Source organism: Lontra canadensis, unplaced genomic scaffold, assembly GCF_010015895.1.
Source record: "Lontra canadensis isolate GAN:19392208 unplaced genomic scaffold, GSC_riverotter_1.0 scaffold28, whole genome shotgun sequence".
NCBI classification, from domain to species: Eukaryota; Metazoa; Chordata; class Mammalia; order Carnivora; family Mustelidae; genus Lontra; species Lontra canadensis.
Window position 1 is genome coordinate 6,817,978 of NW_022631022.1, and position 19,598 is coordinate 6,837,575.

Here is a 19,598-nt window from a genome sequence, read left to right on the forward strand (position 1 = left end):
AACTGTCCTCATTTGATTCATAAATTATAATAACCCCTAAAATAGCTTTTACTAGCAATCCCACCAGCCGGCTGTATATCTATTTTATAAAAACTATGTATTTCTTTAGCCAGCTGCAGTATATGTATTTTGTAAAAACTGTGTGTACAAAAAAGAACATTATGTATATTTAACCAGCCTAGGTTTTTCACCAAACAGTGTATTATGATCATCTTCCCAGGCTATTAGATATTCTTAGACAATATGGTTTTTAATGACTGTAATATTGTTTTTATGGATATACTCTAACTTATTCAAATGCTACCTTCCTATTTGATACTCAGTGTTTTCTTCCCAGTACTGTATTATTATAAACACATCTATGCAGCTGTCTTTTTTTCTATAATTATTTCCTTAGGATGAGTTCTTATTAGTGGAATTGCTGATTGAAAAACTGAAGATTTTTGAGAACCTTTTATATATTGCCAACTTGTTTTATCAGTACACTTGCATTGATTTTTTTTCCATACCACTAACAGTATAAGAGAATGCCCTTTATCCTGTGAATTTTGCTAAGACTAGTGCTATCATTTAAACCTTCTTGTTTTTGCTAAAATAATGGTCAGAAAATAGTTTTGTCTTAATTAGCATTTATTTAATTGCTAATGAGTATGAACATTTTAATACATTCATCATCAATGTGTATTTTCTATTCCATGAATTGCTTTTTCATATCCTTTGTTCATTTTTTTATTGTTGTTGGTCTTTTTCTTACTGAATTTAAGTAACATTTTATAAATTAATATTAGCCCTTTTTACCCAATGTAGTATTACTATTATGATTACTTTTTGAGTTTTCCAATATATAGGACTTTTAATTTTTCCATATTGAAATTCATCCAAAATTTGGTCTGAATTTTTTTCCTTATCAGTTTTTAGAAAGAAAAAATGAGTTCTCAGGACCCAAATTTATTAGGCTATATCCCCACTAGTTGATCCTAACTCCTGCTTAGTATTTTATTTTAGTAATCTTCATTAGGAAATTGTTCTCTGAATAGACATTTTTTTTAACCATCTGTGTTAGTTTCTATGGACTACTATAACAAAAATTCTATAGACAGGCAGCTTAAACAACAAATGTTTATTTCACACAGTTCTGGAGGCTGAGAAGTCCAAGGTCAAGGTGACAGCAGATTCTGTGTCTGGTGAGGGCTCCCTTCCCATTTCATAGATGACCATCTTCTTGCTGTGTTCTCACATGGCAAAGTGGTGACGAGTTTTCTCAGGCCTCTTTTATAAGGGTACTGTTTCCATTCATGAGGGCTCCATCCTCATGATCTAATCACCTCAAAGGCTCCACCTCTAAAACCATCACATTGGGGTTGGGATTTGGTGTATGATTTGGGGGAGGATATAAACATTCCAACCATTGCACTGTCAATGTCTGACAGAAGTAGGGACACAGATAAAAGTGGTATCTTCTGTCCCCTCCTTACCTAAAGGAAGACCTATACATTATGAGTGACATCACAGTGTGCTAGGTGCTAAGATAAAGTGATATACAGAGACTCTGAAGACAGAGGTAAACCTCTTGGTTCAGTAAGGTGGGAAACAAGGTGCCAGGGGGATGGTGTTAGGGAGGAGGTCCTTGAGCTTACAGAATATGGAGTTTTCATACATGTAAATAGCAAACAGAGGGATAAAACAGTATAGCACTTAGAACAGTAAGATCATTTGAAATAGCTGGACAGTAGAGTTGGTGGGGGAAGCACTGGGAGGTGAAGTAAATCACAAGTGTCTGCTCATGACATCTGAAGTGTATAGATTTTATCATTAATGTGATGGGAGATTACTAATTTCTTTAAAAGTATGAACGTTTTATTGCTCATTATTGCAGCCTTCCACATATACACACAGTTCACATGCTCCGGTAAGCGTGGAACAGGAGGAAGAGAATGAAGGAAATTTAGGATAGTAGGGGAACGATACTATTTTTGGCATGGTCAAGAGAAGAGAATTTAAAGATGGTGGTAATGGTGAATTTTCATTTGACAGAGTGATTTGTAATAGTTATCTGTAACTCTCAGCTCTTGGGATTCTCTTCTGGAACAGGAGGCAGAAGGAATGGAATCCTCTTCTAGAGACTATTTGGAATATCGCATGGGGTTAAAAGATGTCACAAGGATGAGAGGGCACTATTGGCAGTTGTAGGCTGGGGCTAGGGATGCTGAACTTCCTGCAGTACACAGCAGTCCAAGTCAGCCCTAAATTCCCATAGTTCCTCTGCTGAGAACTAAAGGTGCAGGGGTTTATTTCCATCCCTGCCCTCCATCAGTCACCAAGTTCAATCAACTCTACCTTCTAAGAGTCTAGAATCTAGCTTGCTCTCCCCCCTTGTTACAGATGCTGCCTTAACTGAGGTTCTCACTCTTTCCTTGTTGGACTATCATAGTAGCTTTCTACCTTGAGTGTCTATCCCACTTCTCCTTGCTTGGCCACTAGGGCCATGATGCGAAAATAGGAAACTTGATTGTGAAATTTCCCGTTGCTTATAGATTAAAGTCAAAATTTACTAAAATTGCAACAACAACAACAACAGCAACAAACCACACAAAAAAACTTCAATATATAACACTAGGCTAATTTTCTTACCTCTTTGTAGATCTAGTGTTCCAGCTACAGACCTCTACATTCGTCAAACAAACCTTCCCTTTCTTATACTCCTCAATATGTCATTGCTCTGCTCCCTTTGTCTGGACTATCTTTGCCCTTTCCCACCTAGAGAACTCCTTTCTTTCAAGAGTCAGCTCTTATACCACATACTTTACCCACATAATCAGTCCCTCCTTCTGGTGCTCCAGAAGAATTTTCCTGCACACTGTGCTTCTGCACTCATCTCACTGTGCTGTCGGATATATTTACATGTTTATTTCCCTTCTAACCTAGGAGTGCCTCTCTCAAGCAGAAATCCTACCTTCTTTGTTTCTCCAGCACCCTGGATATTTGTAGAATTAACAGGTCCTCTACTTTCCTAGTTACCTTTCTGTAATAGAAATTTCAAAATCAGGTATGGTTATATCAAGTAATTAATCTGAATCACACACTGGGAAATCAATGTAGATGTCCTTTAAGGATTCTGTGATTTTTCTTTTCTTTCGTCATCTTCTCCTTCCCCTCCTCCTCTCCCTTTTTTGCTATTGAGTAAAATGGGATACTCACTGTGTGATATAGTACATTACTGTTAAAGTGTTCAAACCTGATATTTATTAGTCGGCCCAAAGTGAATCTTTGCTGACATTTGAGGTTTGTGACATTTCCTGCACATTCTTTCTTGACTGGAAGGCAAAGACTGACAGTAAAGAGCAATTAGTAATTTTCCAAGTAAAACATTTTCAGGGGCTTCTGCTTTTATTGCTTCCCAGATGAGAGTACAGCCTGTTCCTTATGTGTTTCAAAGATGATTTCAGTTTTTCGGTCAGTGAAAAAAAATGACACTTTTCTGAATTTTGCAAGATTGGCAGAAGGGGAATTTTGAAAGTGTGCTGTGTTAGTTGGTAGGTGCCATATTTGCTTTCTGACAGTTAACTAGACTTTTTTTAAAATGTGAAGCGTACTTTTTTTTTTTAGTGCCAGCTTATATTGTTTACGGAGTACTGCATATGACATCCAGCACAGTGAAATATTAGAATAATTAACTCTTTATGACTACCTGCATGTTTTTGTTTCCTTTTGCAAAATAGGCGAGTGTTGTGTATAAATGAAGTTGAAATCCTAGGCCATATGTCCATAGACTGGCAGTGTCCATTTGAAGATTTTGTATTTCCTCCCAGTGTCCATGGAAACATGCTAAAAATTTCATTCAAGGTAAGAAAACGTAAATCACATGTTTAGAGCTAAGACTTTGTTAAATGAGTGGAAACCAGTGCTTTATGGCTATCTTTTACAGTTAACTACACAGTGTTTGAAGGATCATCATTATGATGATGATTATATTACTATTATTAGAATATGGTAAAATGTAATGAAAGATGTGTAATCAATTTATTTCTGTACTGTATTTTTTTATAGTCCTTGATTGTGTCAAGTGTCCAGTAAAAAAATTAGGATGTTGCTGCTTCCTTTTAGGTAGAATAAAGCATTAGTAAATACAGTTTTGTTTTTTTTACTTCACGTGAGTAACTATTTTGCTGTAATCCTAGATGCCTTTTTAGGCTTTTAGGAGTTTATAAATATTATATCTAAAACAGTCATATTTTATCAAATTTGATACTTAGAGGATACTAGTACAGTATAAATATATGATAATACTCTCATGTCTTTCCTTCTCATCATTTTCTAAAGAAGAACTTTTAATTACATAGCAAATAATTACCAGGAATGGTAGCCCTACCCTTTGCTTAGTTCTCAGGCTCACTTTACTTTGAAATGGATTATTTTTTGCATATATGGTATATTATAAATTTGTTTTCACTCCTTTAAAAAAACTACAAATTGTCATTCTGAGGATAGTCATTCTTGGAGTATGTATTTTCTCCTAAACAATAATGATATTATCTCTGTTTACCAAAACTATCTAAAAAACATTTATCATAAAATTTAATAGTTAAAGTTGCAGGTACTATTATCCTTTATATTTTCTTTTCATAGAAGTTTACAAAGAAGAGAAACTGAAATAATACCATTTTGCATTTCAGCCATACCTCATTGTAAAATGTCAAAATTGAAAGACCCCCTTGATATATGAAACATAGTTTTCAAACCAGAGAAGACTGTGTCACTCTGCATATATATTCAGTTGTCACTTTTCTTTCACATCAGTGGTGAGAATTGACTCAATGTGTTTTACATTATATAAGAATTTTATCTATCAGCCAAGAAAATGAAGGACGGGTTTTTTGATTTGTCAGATGTGGTGAGTTATCACTTGGTGTTTCTGTAGGCTATTTATCATAGCCTGTAGAAAGCCATTATTTTATCCAGATAAATGTGTACTCATCTGATTTCATAAATTCTAACAGCTCCCACGTGGAGCCACTATCCTTGTACCAAAATGATTTAGTTCTTATCATACCTGAGTATGGATATTTAGTTAGTCTGTTGGTTATAAAATAGGATTGACATTTGAACATCTAATTAAAAGATATGATTTTTTTTTCTTCCCCAGAATAATTTCTTTTCTCTCGTTTCTTTTGAAACAGGAGCAAGGTCTCTTCCACAAAAAAGACAGTGCCAGTCATGGTTTTCGGAACATTTACTTGCGAGACACCACCACAGCAGAGGTAAACAATTTACTTTAAAGAATTCCCCCTTTTGTTTTTTGAGCTGCAAGATTTTTTTAAAAATCTGTTATAACACTAACCATTATTTCTCCCAAAAACTTTTCCAGTTTTAACTCTGGATGGATATGTGAGCTTAAAATAATATATTGTGGGCTTACAGGTAGAAGGGTCTTATTTTGCATGACACATATAGACTGTGTATTCTTGTTATTCTCTGTCAGGGCTGTGTGGAGATCTCCAACTCTTGCTTCTATGCCTTTCTCCTCCGTATGAGCCTGTACTTGTCTTTACCATTCATAGTAAATATTTTATTTTACAGAAAGTATGTAATGCCATTGATGACGCATGGTCAATGAGACACCAGCAAAAACTGATGAAGCAATCATCACTGAAACTTCTCAGGCCCCAAATACCATTTTAATCACAGATCCTAGGGGGCTGCTACTGGGAGAAATACCAACCATTGGTCTTATCTATAAATCACTCTTCTTTTCTTGCTAACAATAATTTTTCAAGCAATCCTTTGGTTTTAGAACTTCTTTTCTAGGATCACTGGTATTGGATTTTCCATTTTTTCCCCTTAGTGGGTCAGGCCCTCAAAGAAATATTACTTGAAACTCAGAGTGAAATTTGCATTAATGTTAAGGTTGTGAAGCAAAGGGCAAGGGACCTGTTTTTAATTGAAGTTTTTACCGAAGAACAAGAAAAGAGCTTAGAATGAGTAGTGTTCTTTAGGAGGTTTTGGACAAACCTTTGAACAAGTGTTGGATATTTTATTTAAAGGTAATTCATTCAGTAATTGAACTGAGATCATATTTTTGGTAAATCAGATAATTGAAGAAAAACCACTAAAGGAAGAGATGACATGTCTTCTATTTTCTTTTCATGAAAATGTTATTTTTTGGTAATAAAAACATGTTTAACTTTGCTGCTTATTTTTCTTCCTTGCATTAGAATATAAAAACATACAGAAAATCAAATCTGAAAATGTCTGTGGTCTGTGCTCTGTAATGTAGCCTTTGGAAAACTTCTGAAATTATTTACATGCTCTTTTGAGATAACTTAAGTGGCACAGCTATAACTTGCTGATATATGGAAATATTGTACTTTATGTTTTTTAAGACTCAGAAATATGAAAAGTTCAATATTTTTATATTTCTAGAAATTGTTTTTTTATAAGTTGAAAGATTTTTAAGCGCGTCATATGCTAATATGTAATCCTACTGCATACCTAGAAATGTATTTTAAGTACTTACTAGGAAGAATGAAAAATCTCTAGTTATGTTATATATAAATAAAATTAGGCATATATAACAACACTGTGGAAAATACCTGGTAAGCATGTCCTTTGAGAGAGCAAACTTATGAGAATCAGTTCAATACAGTATTATTTTTGTCCTTTCCACATCTCACTTATGCTAATGAGAGATTACTGCCTATAAAGGCTTTTTAAAAAATGCTTAGAAGTATTTGATTTCCTTGAATGAATCTTTACATTCACTCCTGGATTTTAACATGACATTTATCTCAAATCACTGACTTAATGATGAAATGAAGATGTGGACATACCTGGTTTGCTCTGATTTTGTTGACATGTGCTCAGGTTTCTTCTATCTTTATTGATGTTTTTTAAGACAAGCCTTAAAACTTTTTAAATTTTTCCTAATTGGTAATTAATGTAGACTCTGAAAGAAGGATATAATAATTGATCATCTAAATATTTTATCTCTGATATAGTTATGGTGGGCTTTGCCTTTGCAACATCATTTATTTTTTTTAAAGGAATGTGTCATATATGAAACTTCTAGCCTTAAACAGAATTTCTGTATCAGTAGTTAGTCACAACTTAATACAGGGAGCATGATAAACAGAATTTCATAACAAATGTGCTGGTTTTTTGTGTCTTTAAAGCTGACCTAATCAGGAATTTGAGATATCGGATTATATATTTCATAGGAATCACAGCTATTGACAATGTCCTAAATATTTAAGAAACCATATTGTACTGATGGCATGTACAAAACATTGAACAAAAAATTTTATAGAAGTATATAAATTCATCATCTCAGTTCACCTAAAAATAAACTTAAAATTTTTGTAACATTTAATTTGATTTACTCCCCTGGGACAAATAATTCATTGGTAAAGTGTAATGTCTTTTGTGTTTTTTGAAAATGCTTTGAGAATCAATTACTTGCATATGAACTACTGAGAGAAATAAAATATTTGGTGCATTGTTTACAAGTGTGAAAACTTTGTGGGTTTGTATTAAATATTCAAATAACACTTACCTTTACTTTCTATGTCTTTCCCTTTTCCTCTCCCAATCCTGTAATAGTGGGGAGTTAAATTGATGGTTATGGAGTGCTTAAAAATTGCTAGAAAGGCTTTCGTGGAGCCCCTTTACCACATTGGAGATCTCTGGCAGGTCACCAGTGCAAGGGGACATCTTTGACAAGGACCATGCTCCCACGCTTTGAAATCCTTGGCTGCTTTGCACTAGGGTTATACCTTCCATGGTTTCTCTCCATCACGGATCGTGTATGGCAAGGATATGAGGACAGGCCCATTCCTGGAGACAGGAAGTCTTCTGATAGCCGACTGGCTTGAAGATGCTTCAGTGGCCTTGTAGAACCTTTCTTAGACTGCATGGTAGGGGGGGAGGCTTCCACCATGTCTGTTTCTCTCCCCTCTGCTCCCCCCTTTCCCTTTACTAGGAGATAAGACTACGAATCTGAAGGCTCTTATGGTACCAGATTTGCAATAGGAAGAACAGGTGTGTGCTGTGGACTGTAGAAAAGCAGGGGCGTTAAAATAAGAGAGAACAAAATATTGGAAGATGCATTGACTAAAGTTTCATACAAAAAATCTGATCTAGGATGGATTTACTTACATGTGTTTCATGATTTTGGATTATGTTTGAGGGAGGACACTATCTTTTTGGGTTTTTGTTTTTTGGGTTTTTTGTTTTTTGGGTTTTTTGTTTTTTGTTTGTTTGGTTTGGGGTTTTTTTGTGCTTTAAGTTCTCTAAGTGTATTGATCTGGTGTTACCTCTATCTGTATTTTAAGTGTTCCACATGCATTTCTAAGGTACACAGCCAGGACTAAAGATTAACGCTCTAGTCTTAAAATAATTAAAGAAAAATTCTACGAATGTCTGTGCCACTTAAAATATAGGGCTGCAGTTACTACCAGAGCTACAAGAACCATCTTTTTACTTTGAGGCACAAGTCCTTTTGGTTGAGAATTACTGCCAGATTGTCCACGAATACTGATGGACGTGTGTTCACGGCATGTATGTGTTGGTTCTGAAAGGAAAGGGAAACTCACTGGAACAGTAGGGGAGCACATTTCTCTTGGTAATTGTGCCTATAGTTGAAGAACTTAGGCTTATTCTTGAATTTATGCTTGAAAGTATCTTGAGTTACAAGGCTATATCATTCAAATATCCAACAGAGTGGGTCTCTTTGATCGGAAAAAGCCTTTAGAAGGGCCTTTCATAGCAGACCCACCATCCCTTACCAAAATTTAAAAAGCTCTGAAAACTAAAAAGTTTGCATAAAATTGAAGTAAACACTTTTGACAGAAAAATCTGAACTGACATTTGGCTAATTTTGGCATTTATTATATTTGGTATAAATGAGTTGGGCTGTAGCAAAATTAATATATTCAGTTACAGGGTACTGCTCCAGACTTCTTTGGAGGGGTAGAAGCTATGTGGTGTATGAAGCATATTGCCTTTCTAAAATTTAAAAACCTCTGTATTCCAAACCACATCTAGTCGAAGGGTTTCAAATAAGAGATTATAGATTTGTATACCCTCAAAATGGTCAGTTTCTTTTTTTTTTTAAGATTTTATTTATTATTTATTTGACAGAGATCACAAGTAGGCAGAGAGAGAGGAGGAAGCAGGCTCCCTGCCGAGCAAAGACCCCGATGTGGGGCTCGATCCCAGGACTCTGGGATCATGACCTGAGCTGAAGACAGAGGCTCTAACCCACTGAGCCACTCAGGTGCCCCAAAATGGTCAGTTTCTTAAAGCTGCTTCCCAATTTTTAGAAAAGAACCTAAACTACAGGAGGAGCAACTGAATTTTCTTCTACTTCAGGCCATGCCAATGTTCCATTTTACAGTTATAGAGGAAAATTGTACTGGTAAAATATTCAGAGTAATTGATGTTGACATACAGGAGACTGAAATGTTACCATAGGATGATGTGTCATAAAGATTTGTGAAAACTCTGGAGAAAAAAATACAAATTAGAACCAAGTCATGATTTCTATCCCCCTTGTATATTAAGTAAATATCTGGTAGATGAAAAATTTTTAGAATTGACTTCTAGTGGGAAAATACTTCGAATGGTAATGAAATAAGCTAACAGGATCCTCTGCATTGATAGTATTCACTAGGATAATAATGAACACTTCACAAAGAGAATTCAGCTCTTCAGTTTTTTGTTGTTTTTTTTTTTAACTTGGAAGAAGAACCAAATGGCTTCCCCAGAGATTGACTCTACCGCTTTAAGTTTCCCAGGGGTAGTTTAAATTCCATTATAAACAATTTTCATTAAAAATAGATTTTAGATCTTGGTCTTTGGGTTTGTTTTTGTAGAAAATATTTACCTTGGGTGCCTGGATGGCTCAGTCCAGTTAAGTATCTACCTTCAGTTCTTGTCGGGCTCCCTGCTCATGAGGGAGTCTGCTTCTTCCTCTCCTTCTGCCCCTCTTCCGCCACCGCCCCCCATTTGTGTGCTATCTCTCTCTCCCCCTTTCTCTTTCTAATAAATAATAAAATCTCTTTAAAAAAGCATTTACTGGGGTGCCTGGGTGGCTCAGTTGGTTGAGCGACTGCCTTCAGCTCAGGTCATGATCTCGGGGTGCTGGGATCGAGCCCCGCATCGGGCTCTCTGCTCAGTGGGGAGACTGCTTCCCTCTCTCTCTCTGCCTGCCTCTCTACCTACTTGTGCTCTCTCCCTCTCTGTCAAATAAATAAATAAAATCTTTTAAAAAAATAAATAGAAAAGCATTTACCTTGTAATTCCATTTTCCCCCTTCAAACCACTTTCCTCCTTTGTCATCATTTAAGTTTGTACATCTTCTTTCCTTTTTTATACATCATTTTGTTTCTTTTTACTTGTACATCTCCATTATTAAATTCTCTTCATTAAGTAGATTTTATACTGGCATTTGATGTACTATAACCCAGGAGCCAAAAAATCTGTTCTTGCAAATAAAGTTTTATTAGAACACCACAACACCCATTCATTTGTCCTGGTTATGGCAGTTCCCACTCTACAGTGGCAGAGTTGGCTCATTGTGACAGAAGCTAGATGGTGGACAAAACCTTAAATAGTTACTATCTGAACCTTTACAGAACAAGTCCATTAATCTTGATATTATACTATATGATGAATCTTACAGATGGAACAGAAATAAGACACTAGATGATTTACCCAAGATGTTATGGTGAGATAGGAGCTAAGGTTAGGATCCAACACCTACAGACCTCCCTTTTTTATCTCCATCTCTTCCTAGAAACAAGGATACTCATGTCAATTTAATGAACATGGGCTAATGTTAGCTTCTCGGATTTCTTTTAGAACCTCACATTTTTATCCCAAAATTATTTATGTATTTTCTCCTCATCTGTGTATTAGGTCTAACAGTGACACAAGCATTTCCCATAGTAATATTCAAAATCTAAACTGGCCCTTTGTCTAACTTTCTTTTTTTCTAGAGAATTCTTATGTGTCGTGTAATATTATTGTGGCAATTTACTAGCAAAGATAGCTTTAGAGGTGTAAAAATTAGGAAATAAAACCTGGTTATAGGACGTAAAATTTGCCTCTTTTCTAACATGCAGCCAGAACAAAGAATCAAATGCAGGATGTTTTGCTATATTCAAACCGTTAGAGAGTTTTGTTGATATCAGAAGCAGAGAAAAATGCCCAAGATACATACTTTATCGCAACTAGATAGGGGCTTACCAAGGAAGAAATGATATTTTTAAGCACAGTACATGTGTGTTGGAGTAATAATGTAACAAATGAGCAGGTGTTTGAAAATTGCAATTTGAATGGAAGAATCAGAGGATTCTGCTGCAAATCAGTTCAGCAAGCACTTATTGATGGTTTAAATTAAGAAGCCACACTTGAATAGGGCCCACTTCCCTTCCCTATGGAGTGCTGTTAAAGATTCTTAACCTACGGTGACACTTCTGATCAAATCTTCCCTATTTCATTCAATTCAGGTTGATTCACACTTTCAAAAATAGTTTAAGAAAAAGGGTGCGTGTGGTATGAATAGAGGATTGACAGAATTCTTGTTGTTTTTTTTTTTTAAATAAAGATTTCCTAGACTCTGCAGTCATTTGAATGTCAGTGACTGTGTTACGTCAATAGTAGATTTTTTTTTTCTTTAAGCTAAAATAAGAGAGTCAGGCTTCTGAGAGATGCTGAAATAGTTGTAAGGTCTTGTGACATTTTAATACAAGTGGAATTATTGACCACAAATACATTGCAGGAAACAGTTGCTTGCCCATGTTAAAGATTCCCATGGTTAAAGTTTAGAGATCTAGAAAATGCTTCTTTTGAGTTGACCCCAAATGAATAGAGTGGAAATCTTGCATGACTATTATTACAATCCAGATGGTGAATGGATACTATTGAAAACACTGTTTTGTAAGGGCTATAAAGACTGATTACCCATGACTTACACTAGCGGAATAAGAATATATTGCTCATTCTACCTGAAATTAATGACTCAATGTTGAATTATAATTCAGTTCTTTTAGAAGTACCAATAGTGCCTATTTTTATGTCAAATTGATTAAGTTTAATATCACTTTGGGGGAGAAAAATTCAGAGGCCTTTGTTTTAGTTGTACTTAAATTCATAGAGTTGTAATATGGAAGGTTGGAAGGGCCTTATATTCAGCATGAATCTGTTTCTCTGTGGCTTCCGCCTATTGGTCAGTCCCAAATACTTGGGGCCATTAGAGTAAGAATGGCTCTTTTTCTTTATATGGAAGCCTATATATGGGAGCACTGCATAATGTAATTAAGGGTTAATCTCATGTCCTACCATTCAATCAGTAGAGCATGTAAGTTTTCAAGTTCTCATCTTTTCTATCTACCGTCCCTGATTAGGCATAACTTCAAGTCATCAACAAACAGTTTACCCATGTCCCTGTCAGATACGGTACACTGAGATGAACCATGTCGCAGGAACCAACTAAGGCAGAGGAACTTGGACAATTCCATATTTCCTCTCCTTTCCCGATAGTAGTAAATCCCATCCTATTAACTACTTGAATAAAATTACCCCATTGTTGTAATACTTGTCCCCATTATTCTACTTGATTCAACTTATAACTTTTACTTACACTAGAAAATTGTTGTCATCCCTTTGATCACTCTTACTAAAAGCAAGAGTGAATTTGTGTGGTATTAGAAATTTAAAAATCCAAAGACCCCCCCCCCCCAAAATCCTTTTGTCTCCCTCAGCCTCAGTTTTTTCATTTGAAAACAAGATTTTTAGACCAGATCTACCTTTCTGTGACAGTTACGGATTTTAATTATTGATTAAACAGTAAGTTTATAATTGTTATTTTGAAGTGTAAGTTGTGTTACTTAAAGTTTTTATTCCCCCTTTCTCACAAAATTTCCATAGACATTAAATATATATTTTAAATGATCAGGTTTATGTGTCTTTTTTTTTTTTAACCACGAAGACTTTAATAGAAAAAGAAGTTGTTTTGAGATACTGTTGCTAGTCCTTGCATGTGAGCATAAGTCTGGATGTGGAGAGTGCAGGTAAGTGGGTGCCAAAAGAGAAGCTTTAGGTGACCTGTCAAGAAGAATGGCTACATCTGGAGCCAGGCTACTGCTGTGAAGATAGAATTGTGCTCTTCTTTCTCAGAGGCACGCCCTCAGCAGGACCCTTTAGTTGTCTGAGGATCCAGACTGTATTTGGTGGAGTCAAGGCTCTCATATCATGCCACACCAAGCCAACCTAGGCTCTCAAAGAGATCACTACAGTGAACTGAATGTTTTTGTCCTCCCAAAATTCATATATCAACATTATAACCCCCACAGTGATGGATGGTATTGGGAGTAGGGCCTTTAGGAAGTGATTAAGTTATGAGGATGGGGCCCTCGGTGAAGGAGATTAATGCCTTTATAAAAGAGACCCTGAAATGCCTGGCTGGCTCAGTTGGAAAAGGATGTGACCCTTGATCTCAGGGTTGTGAATTCCAACCCCACATTGGCTGTAGAGATTACTTAAGTACTTTTTTTTTTTTTTCAAGAATTTATTTTAAAAAAAAAACAAAAAAAAACCCCTGAGAGAGCCCTCATCCCCATCCACCATTTAAGGACAGAGAAGGTGCCATTTTGTCAAGAAGAAATGGGTTCTCACTAGACACCAAATCTAGCATCATGATTTTGGACTTCCCAGACTCCAAAACTGTAAAAAATGTTTATTGCTTATAAGCCACCCAATTTATGGAATTTTTGTTATAGCAGCCCAAAATAGACAATCTTCCATTCAGAAGATTCTCCTGCTGACTAGCCCTATCACCTGAAATTTTTTTTGAGAACTTGCTTTGGATAGAGGATAATAAATGTTCACCATGTGGGTTAATCTGCCAAATCAGAAAGAAGGTATGTCATTGCTAGGATTAGACTGCCAAAATGTTCAATAAAAAAATGTTAAATAGGTATACTTAAAATGTATTTAAAATGAGATACTATATAAACAGAAGAAGAATTTGAGTAAGAGCTAAGTGACTATTCTAGAGATGGAAAATACCATTGAAATGAAAAGTCAATGAACATCTACAATAGTAAATTAAACATAGCTGAAGTAAGATTAGTGAACTGGAAAACAGTATTGACTTAGTACATACCCTGGAACACAGCAGAAATCAAGAGAAGGAAAATATAAATAAGCGACATAGAAAATACAAAGAGGAATCCAACATGCTTCTAATCCAAGTCCTAGAAGGAGAGAATAAAGAAATTGTTGCTATATTCCAGAATTTATGAAAGATATGCTATGATAGATACAGGAAACAAAGTGAGCCCAGAATAGGATTTAAAAAAAAAAAAATACAAACCTAATGTACATTGGATTGAAACTATAGCAGTGCAAACACAAAGAGAAAAACAGAAAAAAAAACAGATTTCTGACAAAGGATCAACAATTAGACTGACAACAGAATTCTCAACATAATAGCACCTAGAAGAAAATGGAACATTTACACGTTTTTGAGAGAAAACCAACTGTCTGCCTAGTTGTGTTTTATCAGCCAAATTGTCACCGAAGAGTATGGGTTAAACAACCATTTTCGGGGCGGGGGGAGGTATTTCCCACGTTCAGATCTTTTTTAAAAAATTACTAAAGGATGACCTTCAGGTAAAAGGAAGTTGAACTCAGAAGGAAGGAATAAAATATAAAGTAATAGAAACAAAGAAATAGATAAACTTTAAAATACTGCTTTAAATAGCAAAAAGAGGTGTGTAAGAAGTTTATCAGAACTTTGCAAGACGTGGATAAAATTATAAAATCTACTTAAATAAAGCTTAATTTTTCTTAGGTGGGAAGTTACACAATGTTCATGAATGGTAAGACTCATTAAAGAGTAACTGTGTTCAAACTCATGTCTAAATCCTACGCAATGCCAGTCAACATTCCATGGTTTGTTTTTTTGTTGTTTTTTTTTTTTTTTTTTTTGTGGAGCTTGAAGGGCTATTCCAAACATTCACATGGAAATTGAAAGGCCAAGAAGTGTCAGTTTAAGGAACAAGATAAGTGGAAATTGTGGGTTTTTTTCTTACATTTCAAAGCTTACAAAATAACCTGTAGTTTTAATGAAAATGATATAATACTTTTGGAGAGATAGATAGGTGTACATAACAAAATAGACTAATAACAGAACCATGTATATATGGAAATATATAATAGAAGAATAATAAGGATAGTTAAACATTCTACTATATAAGTTTCAGACACTATTTTAAGTACTTTTTTGTTTAAGATTTATTTATTTATTTTAGAGAGAGAGAGAGTAGGGGGAGGAGAGGAAGAGAGAATCTCAAGCAGACTCCCTGCTGAGCATGGAGCCTGACATGGGGTGAGATCATGACCTGAGCCAAAATCAAGAGTTGGACATTCAACCAACTGAGCCACCCAGGTGCTTAGTGCTTTACATATTGAAACTCCTATATCTTCAGAGGTGCATTAAATTTCAGTCAAGACCAGCAGCATTGCTCATAATAGTCACGAATGGATGGGTAAACAAATCATGGTATACATATACAATGGAATATTGTTCAGCCATGAAAAGGAATGAAGTATTGAAACATGCTACGAAATGAATGTTCCTCAATAGCTCTGGGATAGGTCGAAGAAGCCTGACATGAAGGTCCCATTTTGTATGATTCCTTTTATATTAAGTATCCAGAATAAGCAAAGCCACAGAGACAGAAAGCAAAGTAGTGGTTGCTAGGGGCTGGGGAAAGAGGAAATGGAGAGTGATTACTTGAAGAATATGGGATGTTCTTCTAGGGATCATGAAAAAGTTGTCTAGCTAGAGAGTGACTGTGGCCACACAACATTCTGAGTGCACTAGAAGCCACTGATTGTGTACTTTAAAATGGTTCATTGTTAATGTGAATTTCGCCTCAAAAAAATTCCATTCATCAAAATGAAATATTCAATAAAGATGCTTGGGAAATTAATTTATTCATATGGAGAAATATAAAGATTTCTTCATATGATACACTAAAATAAATACTAGGTATAAAGAGGCTCTATATGCAAGTAATACTTTAAAACTTATGGAAGAAAATATGAGAGAATATCTTTATGGTCTTGAGAAGCTAGAATTTCCTGTAGGAGGAAGGACCATTAGAAAGTGAAGTGACAAGCCATGAACCAGGAGGGAATATTTGCAGCCTGGATAACTGACCAAGGGTTATTAATTAAGAATATATGACAAACTCCCTCATCTCAGTAAGAAGAAAGACAACCCAATAGAAAAATGGGCCAAGGCAATGAACAGACAATTCACTGAAAAGGAAATCTGAAAAGTAATCAGGAACATGCAAATCGAAACAATGACATGCCCTTTTGCATCTGTCAGATTGACAAAAAATCCAAGTTTTAGCACAGCTGATGTTTCACGGGATGCGGAAATGTGGGCCCAGTAAAACATTGCTGATGGGATATAAAATCGCTTTAGAGAGCAATTTAGCATTACCCACACAGCTGAACACAGGCGTACAAAACAGTTCCACTCTCAACATCCAACCTAGAGAAACTCTCAAACAAGCAAAGAGGAAATAAGTAAATATACAAGGATGTTTACTGCAACACTTCAAATAAAAACAAAAATATGGAAACAACTGTCTATCAGTAGTGGGTTAAAAAAGAACATAAAAGGATTACTAAAATGGCAGTTGTAAGAAATGAACTGTGTGTGTGTGCATGTGCACGCACACATGCATATATAAGTTTAAAAAATGTGGAGTGAAAAGAACAAGTTACAAGACATTTCAGGCACATGAAAATCACACGTGCCAACTCCAGGACACTGATGATTTCTAGGAAGGGTGGGTGACGAAAGGAATGGGATGGGAGAAGGATGGCTTTTGGTATGTTTACAGTGACTTGTTTGTGAACGGAGAAAGAGGGATTGCGAGCAAAATGGCAAAATGTTGACATCTGTTAAATCCAGGTGATAAGTGCATGAGTGTTTGTATTTTTCACACTGTAGATATACAAAACATTTCATATTTGAAAGAAAAAAAAAGATCACAGCCTCATATTCATGGTAATATCAGAACTGAAGAAGTATGTTAGCACAGATTGGTGAGTTGGACCCCCCCCCCCCCCGCCCCCCCCCCCCCACCCCCCCCGGAAGAACTGTACCAGAAGGCACAAGGCTATCTTTCAGGCCAGAGCTACACAGCATTCTCTATGGACACTTCCTGTACAAGGAGTAGGGCTCCGGGTGAGAGGAAGAAGGCAGATGTTGAAGTAATTCTGGGTCTTGGCAAAAGGCAAGGAGGGAAAACTGGAGAGAGGGGGCCGGATCAAATACAGAAGGAACCCTGCTCTGAAGATGTCTGGGTAAACAAAGCCCAGCTCGACCATGCATCTGCCTTCTCCCCACAGTCCCTCCAGATGACAGCAGTGACGCGGACACAGAACTCCAAGGGCGAGGACAGCTCATGAGAGGTGGCCCCAAATTTAACTGTAATTTGAGCAACCTGGATGGAGCTGACACAAGGTTTGGTAGGGATAGGGTAGGAGTGGGGATCAAGCTGAAGAACTCTGGGGAGACTTGAAAGTAAAGGAGGCCATGTTTTGGGGTGGAAATGTAAAGAAGAGGATGCATTGAAAGTCCTAAGTGAGTAGTTAGATCCCCACATCTCCCCAGCCTCCCACAGCCAGCTAACATCCCTTTTCTGAACTTTGAAGGATGCAGGTGGGAGGAAGGAGGCATGTGCAGGGGTGTGATGGGTGGGGGGGTAGTACCCTGGGGAAATTGACAGAGCTTCTGCATTCTGAGGTAACAGACCCAGTGGGGGGCAGTTTGGGATGCTACACTGAAAATGAGGAGCAGTTAAAGAAAAATTAATATTTTGATGAAGCAGACTGCCACCTTCCCCCACCCCCACCCCCACCTCAGCCTCCCCTTCTCCCCTCACACTCCCAAAACACTGAGCACGCAGGATCAGAATCCCAGATGGGAAAATGTATCTGTTTTCCCTCTAGAGAGCTAATTTGCCCAAGAGATTTTTGACATTTTGAGATTTTGACATTAGAGATTTCTGACATTTGATGGTCTCCCAACAAAGTAACTAGGTTTGATTCTGACACATGATAGCGGCTGCAACAAGGTGAAGCATGGGCTCTCAGAGCGAGAACGAAGCCAGGAGACAAGGCCCTTGTTTTAGAGAGCCATGAACCCTGTGTTAGGGAGGGAAGGCGCATGCGCAATGAGAGGAAGTCAGACTCCACACTACTCTATACGATGTGGGTGTCTTTTCCTTGAAGATAGAAATTCTATAAGGTATAGTAAAAAAGTACAAAGTCAGACTCTGTGGAAGGGGATTTCTAAGGAAAGTCAAGTTTATTATTTTTGGGTACAAATGATTTTGTAAGTTAAACTAGGCTATCAGAGTATGGTCTGGCCAGGGCTCTGGGGGGACCCACTTTAATGAATTAGATAAAGTTGATTCATATCTCATATACTAAATGATTGTCAATTGCTGCTTCTAAGGTAATTGAGAATGCTTGAGAGTAATTTAAGTGACACTTTACACTATTAATTAGCTCTACCTAACTTTTTTATTTCATTGACGGAGCAGAGGCCTGGCTTGAATTACTTCAGCAATCCAAGCTAATGAGGTTTTCTGGGTAGGGAAATGTTTCTGGATCTAGTAGGGCCTGACAGGAATCTGATTTGGGTTGAGGAAGCTCTTGACCTTGGATGGCACTTGTTTTGTGTTTCTTTATGGCAGCCCAGCCCTACACATACCTTGTTTAACACGTACTAAATGCTTCCATCAGAAACCTCCTTCTTTTTTTTTTTTTAAGATTTTATTTATTTATTTGCCAGAGAGAGAGAGCACAAACAGAGGAAATGACAGGCAGAGGGAGAAAAGAAGCAGGCTCCCGTTGAGCAGAGAGCCAGAAACCTCCTTCTTATGAAGCACAACACACATCCTTGAAACAAACATGTTTTAGGGCTGATTAGATTAATTAATGTGAAAACCAGAGTTCTGGGCAGTTAGTGGCTTCTAGAAACATTTGCTTTTGATTCAACATCTTTGTCAAAACAGAGAGGGACAAGGTGGTCTCATTTGCTCTCTAAGGAAGCTTGCTGTACTTCTTCTCTCCTGTCAGAAACCTATGGAGTGCCTTTTCATAAAGACATACTGTATCTTTTTCCAGAATTGCTCTTGTCTTCACAGGGCAGATCATCTAAGCAGGACATCCCATATAACGCAGGCCAGGGTTGGAGTGCGTGGTTAAGGAGTGGCTCAGACTAATGTGGGATGTCTGCATTTGATTCCACTTCATGGCTTTTCCTTCTTTTCCCCCAAATTCCTTTTTTTTTTTTTTTAATCTGCCCCTTCCCTAGTTCCCAGCTGCGGAGGAGGAGAGACTCTGACCTTACCTCTGTGGGCATCAGGCAGAGCTCCTTGTGCATCTTGTCATGTGTTCCTGGACTGCCTGACTCCAAGACAGTGACAGCTGGAGTGCCCATGGGAGGCAGAGAAAAGATGCCCTTACTCGTCTTGATGATGCTGCTTTTCTGTCATGTGGGC

At 36.8% G+C, this 19,598-nt stretch overlaps 1 protein-coding gene across 2 annotated transcripts in view; it reads left to right on the forward strand.

The window, feature by feature from the left end:
• Window positions 1-7,499, forward strand: part of VPS13C (vacuolar protein sorting 13 homolog C) — a 195,290-nt gene extending 187,791 nt beyond the window's left edge. For both annotated transcript variants that reach the window (XM_032864804.1, XM_032864805.1), the window contains 3 exons: window positions 3,720-3,843; window positions 5,178-5,258; window positions 5,578-7,499. In XM_032864804.1, coding sequence (XP_032720695.1) covers window positions 3,720-3,843; window positions 5,178-5,258; window positions 5,578-5,679 — 307 coding nt within the window. In that variant the 3' untranslated portion in view covers window positions 5,680-7,499. The remainder of the gene's footprint in view (window positions 1-3,719; window positions 3,844-5,177; window positions 5,259-5,577) is intronic.
• Window positions 7,500-19,598: the final 12,099 nt, after the last annotated feature.